We start from the raw sequence: 8,108 nt of genomic DNA, 5'->3' as shown, positions 1-8,108 counted from the left end.
ATACATTTTCTGGATGTAAAATGTGTTTAAGTTCATGTTTTGTTTGTTTTTGACCCGAATATTGAATCAGGAAGCAGAAAGAGTCCCACATTATGGATTGCCATATCCTACAGCTAAAGAAGGATTTCTCCCTGAACCTGCCCCTAAAGTCTGCATTAGTACAAGTGCAGATCTCCTTCAGCTGAAGCTCAGTAACTGAACTCTGGAGGACCTAAGCTTTCACTTGTAGTTGCTGTGAAGTTTGGAAACATTTAAAAGTGCATCCTACACACCCCTCCTGACTGAATGCATACAAAATAATATAGTTCTTCATTTAAGTTAACATTTACAATTGTTGAGTGAACTCTTGTGTCAGTGTACGGCTGACGGTTAAAGCTCGATGGCGGCTCCTCAGCAGACGGGGCGGATGTGTAGGAGGTGGCATGCTGGACCTGTGAAGCACAATGGGTGGTTTCAGAAAGTATTCATCCACACCCCTCTGTCCATGACGTGCATTGTACCTGTTTTCTGCTGTGGATCGTTCAGAACAGCCCACAGTCCTTGAGGTTTTCTTTGATGATGATGTCGGTGACGGCATCAAACACAAACTTGACGTTCTCCGTGTCTGTGGCGCAGGTCATGTGGGAGTAGATCTCCTTGATGTCTCGGCGCATGTTCAGGTCCAAGAACTGCATTTTGATGTAGTGACCTGCGTCCTCGTATGTGTTCGGACCTGGACAGGGAGCAAGCTTATAGTTTAGTTTACTTAGCAAAACTTCTGAAGAGTTTGCCACAGCGTCAGATCATGACTTGATGTTTCTTTTATCACATCCCACCACTCCTAGTCACTGAAGGTTTAGTTTAGAGTGACACATTCTTTCAAACACCTTAAACTCACCGTCGTATTCGGGGAAGCACATGCTGAGATGGGCCTTCTTGATCTTCTCCGTAAACACGTCCTTCTTGTTGAGGAACAGCACGATGGAGGTGGCGATGAAATAACGGTGGTTACAGATACTGTTGAACAAGTGCAGGCTCTCGTGCATCCGGTTCTGAAACACACTCCTAATATGTTAGTGCTGTCAGTGTTAGGGAACAGCCCATAGTTTTTACTGTGGGTTCAGGAAATATTCATGGCCCTATTTAGGCCTTGCTTATGTCAACGTCAGTTTAAATTTTATTTATTGATTGCTTTTTTGGGGTAAAATAACTACACTCAGGATTATGTAGAGGCTGTATCTTTGTGTCAGAGGCAACAAAAAGAACTGACCATAATAGTTATAGTAATAGTCTGAATCCACTATAGATTTGTACAATACATTACACGGGTACCGTTAAATGATATGGAATAAAAAAAAAAGTTTAGGTTCTACTGGAATCGGAGAAATTAACGTATCGAAAGCAGGTACCTGGTCCAGGGACAGTAAGGAAGTGACCTGGTTGTTTCAGCATTTTCAGAATTTTTCCCAATTTCTTTCCTTTTTGATTGACTGCGGAATTCTTCCGCAGTCAATTATTGGTTTTCATGTTCTTTATTATTATTCCTCTTCCATCTTTTTCCCGATTTTCTAGAGCTTTCAGCACCTTCATGCTTTGTGCAATTTATGCAAGTTATGCATCAAAACGTTCCGCATGTTGAGGAGAAGGGTGCTATTACTTTTGGGACTTCTGCAACTTACGTTTTTTCCGCAATCGGCCAAAATGTCGGAGATTTTCCCCATTGACTTATAATGGGGCTGCTGCAAATCCATGCTTTTCTGCACTTTTTTCTGCATTTTATGCAATTTCTGCACTTTGTGCATGTTCAGCTTATGCAACTTGTGGGTTTTGAGAAAAAATTGTCCTTCTGCAGTTTTCCAGTTTTTTTATACGAGAGTTTGACATTTTTGCATTAGTGTGTATGGGGGAATCCAGCCAATGGGGAGACTCCAGGCCTTTCAGCCATTTGTGCAGCTTCTGCCAATCAAGCACTGAGGCCATTTCAACAGTTTGACCAGTTTATGGAATATAAAGTTTATGCAATATTAACAATTTATGCAAAGTAACGACTTTATGGGATTTAACCAGTTAATGCATTTTAAAGCGTTTATGCAACTTAAGAGTTTATGCCATTTAGGATTTATGAATTTTAAAGAGCTTATGCAATTTACATAGTTTATGCAAATTAACCCATTCATGCATTTTACCACTTTATGCAGTTTATACAGTTTATGCAACATGACATTTTATGCATTTTACCAGTTTATGCAAATTAGATTATGCAATTTAAGCAATTTATGCAATTTGAACAGTTTATGCAATTTCTGCATTTGCTTCCCGCATTTCCGCAGTCAATCGCAATTGGGGCTTCCCCCCAATTTTTTCCTCATAATTTACTTTTTCCTATCCCCTCACTTCCCCCTTTTTCTTCAGATTTTTTGCCCCATTTTTTTCCTTACACAATTTTTCCTTTTCTTCCAATTTCCCCGATTCCCCAACCCCCCCCCAAATTCTTCCCTATTTTTCACACATTTCTTGACATCGGAGATTTACCCGATATTATATATTTGCAGATTCACACATTATTATTCTGTCTCTTATCGACAAAAGTATAGTTAAGGCATCGGTATCGGAATCCAAGTCTCGTTAACGCACTGGTATCGCAAAAAGTGTAACAGCGCCCAGCCCTTGTAAAAACTTTCCTCACCACTTCGTCATCCTCCACCAGCACCATGTCGTAGGCGCTCAGAGCGGCGATGAAGATGATGCAGGTCACTCCCTCAAAACAGTGGATCCACTTCTTCCTCTCTGACCTCTGTCCACCCACGTCAAACATCCTGAGCAGACGCATCATCAGAAGGTGTTGCTGAGATCTCCATCCCTTGTGAAGATTTTTTTTTGTATTTACTATTTTTACCTGAAGTGGAGGTCTTTGAATGAGAACTGGGTCTCGATGATACCAGTGGTCTTGACTCGAGATCGCAGCACGTCCTGCTCCGTGGGCACGTACCCGGGCTGGACCAGTCGCTCTAAATCATTCAGGTAGCTGAGAAGTGACACAGTCTTCAATGAGCCGTGTGCATTTGAAGACTAACGTTACAGTGATGAAAACTAGACCACATGACAAAAGCACTGAGCAGTCGTCGATGCTCTGAGCTTTGCCTCCTACATGAAAAAAACATATATTCTTGAGAGGCCCTTGATTAACCGTGACTCATGACCTCCAGCAAAATGAAACCCGTCTTTAGAGCATTTATATTTGAACTTAAATCCAGTCTTACTATCCAGCAGAGTCGTTGAGCTGGTACTCGGAGGCGCGGTCGAAGCAGGCCTGGATCCCGGAGTCCTTCCACAGACGCAGGATGATGTCTGACATCTCTTTGGGCATCGTACCCTCCTCGATGGTGTCTGCGAGGTGCATCAGCTTCCTCGCATCGTCCTGCGTGCAGCACAGCCAAGCACAAGACAGGTTTTTGTTATGTCTTAATGAGTCGAGACATGAGCACAAGGATTTCAATGTTGCTTCCTCATATAGATGATGGCTTATGATTTATTGTTTTCATATTTTTTGGATGTTTTGCCTCTCATCCAAGAAGCTTCGACAGCGGCACGACAAAACTCCCCATAACATTCTTTAGAAACAAAGTAACAAGTAGCCCTAAGACTAATGGTTACCAGATACTTTCCTTTTTCCTTTCCTTTCCTTTCCTTTCCTTTCCTTTCCTTTCCTTTCCTTTCCTTGCTATTTTTTTTTGTCATTTCTGAATAATTTGAGAGCAGTATTTAATTCTTTTATTGTTTTTAAATTAAGATTAATCGCACTTGTGAAATCGTTTAACACTCACACGCTCACATTTCATTCACAGAATATTCAGTTTCATGTTTCTATGGGAAAAGACCAACAGCTTATATCAGGGATCTCTCCAGCCATTTCTCAGTCGCCCAAGACTTGATAAGTCACATTTTAGATGCATTTTCTTTGGTGCTGAACATTTTGAACTGAATGTACATAAGGACAAATTAGCATCATTAGACAAGTCTCTTTGATCCATTAATAGCTCTCTGTTGCTTTTGTTACATATAAGTAGCTCATTGTGTAAAAAGGTTGGAGACCCCACAACATGTAGTTAATACAAGAGCCTTGTCTTTCAGGTCGTGTGTGCTCAGAAACAGGAGTGTGTTTGGTCAAAACTTAATGCCATCAAAACAATTATTAATCGTGATTAATTACTTTTTCGATTAATCATGAGTTAAAGCTTTAATTTTGCAGCTCTAATTTAGATCAAAGATGGTTAGTTGTTGTATATTCTGGAGCTTAAAATGCCTGCTGACCAAAACTAAAGGTACGTTTGGACCAAACGTGCTTCAGGCGCAGGTGATTACTGTGTATTGTCTATAGGAAGTCGCGCACATGAGCAAATAATTACCTGCACAAGCGATTTACATGACGGATCTATACAGCGGGTGAATGCGGCATTAGCCTACAGGCATGGGCCACATGAGTAACCTGAATTGAGTTTAAGGGCCACACCAACGATAACTTGAACTTAATCCTGCTCAACTTTGTCCCATTGCAAAATGCACTAAATTATATCTGGAGAACTCCTGCACAACTGAGAGCTTAGACAAACGTTGACATAAAGCAACAAAACTTACTCCTCAAATGTGTATTGCTTGAATTAAGCCACTGACTAATATTCTCTACCCAAGACCTGACAAAAAATATTGCTCTGCCATTTAGAATGTGCAACAATGTCTATACACTTTGTATAGACATTATTGCACATGTCTATACATGTGCAATAATGCACATGTATATTCTGTGTGGAGCCAACTAAGGCTCCACACAGAATAGTATCCTGTAAAATACCTGAAGTGGCTTTAGGGGAACAATTTGATAATGTAAGTAACAGAAACAAAACCCCTGAGGCCTATTCTGTTGTTGTTCAGCCCTTACCGCCTGGTCTTGGTGCCCATAGTTGATGTTTAGTGTGTTCATGGCTTTGACGATGGCCATCATGGACTGCAGAGTGTTACCGTAGATGATAACAATGAACTCCAAACACTCTTCAAGTGAGTAACCATCTTTGTGGATAATTCTGCCAAGACAATATGAAGCTTTAGTGTCAAAAACAAGGCTCAAAGAAACATCGAGCAAACAAAGCTTACTTCATCTGTTTGACAATTGTGCTTTTACCCGACTCTCCCGCACCTAAAAGAGAGAAAGAACAAAAAATATTGATGCAATGTAACAGAAACTATCTTTGGATTATGATGTATGATGATTATGTGGTGTAAATAAATGCCTATAAAGTTAAATATATAAACAAACATACATAAGATGTCCTTCACTTCTTCACTATGTACTTGTAATCTAATAGGATTGTGTAATATATATAAATATATGTGTATGTGTATATATATATATATGTGTATATATGTATATGTATATATGTATATGTATATGTATATGCATATGTATATGTATATGTATATGTATATGTATATGTATATGTATATGTATATGTATATGTATATGTATATGTATATGTATCACTTTATTTGACTTTATAGGTACATAGTGTAATAGGACGTGAGCCCCTTAGGGTTAGGGCTTAAGGTTAGGGTTAGAGTTATGTCTTATTACATTATGTACCTACAAACTACAAATGCATATTATTCCATTGTGTATCTAATATTTATATGTGTATCTATATATATATAGATATCGTCTACTCTGCTTTAAATAGTACTAATTTTGTCCGGGATAATACGAGTGACCTTCTTTCACATCAGTTTAATAATGCGTGTAATCTGGTTCGTGACCACCTATGACCTAGATCAATATAAGTGATGACAAAGCACATTTCCTTTCTACTACATCAATGACTGTAGCTCTAAAAGTATTTCCACAATTGGCTATGTTATTCTATATATGTTGTTCCCCTTTGAAAGGCCTGTCCTTCAGTGATAATCCTGTCGTATTGATGTGCTGTTGTTTCAGGATTAACCTGGATTAATACCTCTGTTTGAGCAGGGACAGTTAAATCTGATCTCGTCTAAATCAAACTAGCTTTTTATTTATCAGTTATAAGACCCCCTGATCCTATTTTACTTCTTTTGACTTTCAATGACTTCTACCAGTTTGTGAATCAGATTGTTTTTTTCATACTAAGATGCAGGGTATCCGAATACTACAGCAACATCTTCTTTCCAATTCAGTATTTTCCAATTCAAACCATTTTCAGGGTGTCCAGGCTCCATGTTGTAACCTACTTAGACATGGGGACAACGTCCAAACACACAGAAACACAGAAAAGCCCCAGCAGCTCTGTGTCTGTGTGATCTGATCATATGTCATTATTTTGTTCTCCTACTTGATGAATTTACATGATGAATGTCTGATTATTACCTAGCAGCAGCAGTTTGACCGTCCTGGCATCTTTGTCTGCATCTTCCTTGAGCTTCTTGTCAAGCTCCCGAGACTGTTTCTCTTCGGCGCTCGCTCCGGCACCCATCCTGCTTCCCCCACGTTAGGCCCTTGTTCCCAATTAAAAACAAAAAAAAAAAACTCCCGAAAACTGGAAGCAGGCACCAGACAATGGCCCACAATGTGCCCGGCAGCGGCTGCAGACACCGTTTGACCAGGTCTGAGAATTTGCCGAACTTAGGAGAGGATTTTGGGGATCCTCTGTCCACCTGACCCCAGAGGACCAATGGAGAACAAGGACAGCAGTGAAAGTGTGACAGACAGAGCAGCACAGGGCTCACCTTTAGGAGACTGCTGTGCTCAGCGGAAGAGCCCAGCGGCTCAGGGGCTAATCTCTGTGGCCCTCAACAGGTTTCCCTCTGGCTCAAAGACACTTGTATATACATTTTGTGAAAACAGAAGTGTGACATCCTTAGTTTGAGAGCATTATTCATTTTGTACTAAAGGGGATAAAGTCTATGCTGCATTTCAGCCATTTATTAAACCAACAGCCTTTCACTTCATACCCATTGTTCTTAGTTTTTGGTCATCCGGTTGTAGTGGGCAATGGGGGTTAAGTGTATTGCCCATGGGACACAATGACAGCATGTGACCAGGCGGGCCTCAAACTAGCGACAGATTCCAACAGGTATAATTGGGTGCAAATACTCTCAATAAGTAATCAGGTTCTGAACATAATGTCAAGAAATATGCCTTTAGTTTTGAGAAATGCAAACCCTTTTTGATACAAGTTAAAGTTATTTAACTATGGAAATAATACTACCCTTAAAGTGCATATGACACATTAGACACAATTTTTGCTTAATCATTGTTAACACGATTGTATTTAAGATTTTGATTTTGGAGATTGTACCCAGTTTTCTTTAGTTTGGCCATTTTTGTGATGTTTATAGTTTCACTTCCTTATTGGACACCGACAGGAAGTGACATAGATGAAGGCAAACAATCTTAAACTGTTGCCGTGCCAACCATGTCTGTTAACATGGGGCTGGAGAAGTCCAGATAAAATCAGTTACTACACCAAAACAAAGCCGCAGAGAAACGTTGCAGTGTTGACTTGTTGGTGCAAATGAATATTGTGAATGAATATTTTACACAAATCAATCGACTAAACATCAGATTTGAGCGGTGAACTTTTCCCCTCGTTCTCCGCTTAATGAACTGGCTTCGCACTCGACCGGAAGTGTCAGGACGACGGAAGTGCAGAGACAAAGCAAAAAGAGGCAAAAGTAGGCGGGACGGAATAAGGTGAACGGGGTCGTGGCCTCGCCAAGGGGGAAAACAGAATCTTACGGGAAACACCATTTTTCACTTTTTTTAGCCATTTTCTGGCGAAATATAGCCTTATTTATCACATACAAATGAAGTCAAGTCTAAATCGGGCCCATATGGATATTTATTCACAGCAGATTGTTCAGTAGAAGCGGAAAACGAAGCTAACACGAAGCGTCATGTTATCATTCTCCGATATTTATGTATTTATGGGCTGTTGAACCCTTTGCTCCTCCCCATATCTTTGTATCTTTATTTAGTAGAAAACTATATTCATAATTCTGAATTTGTTAAGTAGTTTTTGAATAATTAGAGAAAGTTTAGATTTTTCTCCAAATTGTTTTCCCCCTTAACTGTTTGAGTCCAGCTGCTATGGAACTTACCGTCG

At 39.9% G+C, this 8,108-nt stretch overlaps 1 protein-coding gene across 1 annotated transcript; it reads right to left on the bottom strand.

The window, feature by feature from the left end:
* Positions 1 to 521: 521 nt before the first annotated feature.
* gnat1 (guanine nucleotide binding protein (G protein), alpha transducing activity polypeptide 1) lies at positions 522 to 6,476 on the bottom strand (the record flags this gene model as incomplete). The annotated part of the gene is made up of 8 exons (XM_079578216.1): positions 522 to 712; positions 878 to 1,031; positions 2,666 to 2,795; positions 2,876 to 3,004; positions 3,240 to 3,397; positions 4,916 to 5,057; positions 5,128 to 5,170; positions 6,371 to 6,476. The coding sequence occupies 8 exons, from the start codon at positions 6,474 to 6,476 to the stop codon at positions 522 to 524; spliced, it is 1,053 nt and encodes a 350-aa protein (XP_079434342.1).
* Positions 6,477 to 8,108: the final 1,632 nt, after the last annotated feature.

This window comes from Gobius niger, assembly GCF_951799975.1.
Source record: "Gobius niger genome assembly, chromosome: 20".
Lineage (NCBI taxonomy): Eukaryota > Metazoa > Chordata > Actinopteri > Gobiiformes > Gobiidae > Gobius > Gobius niger.
Note: the sequence above shows the minus strand (reverse complement) of the source record. Positions and strands in the feature narration are given on the sequence as shown.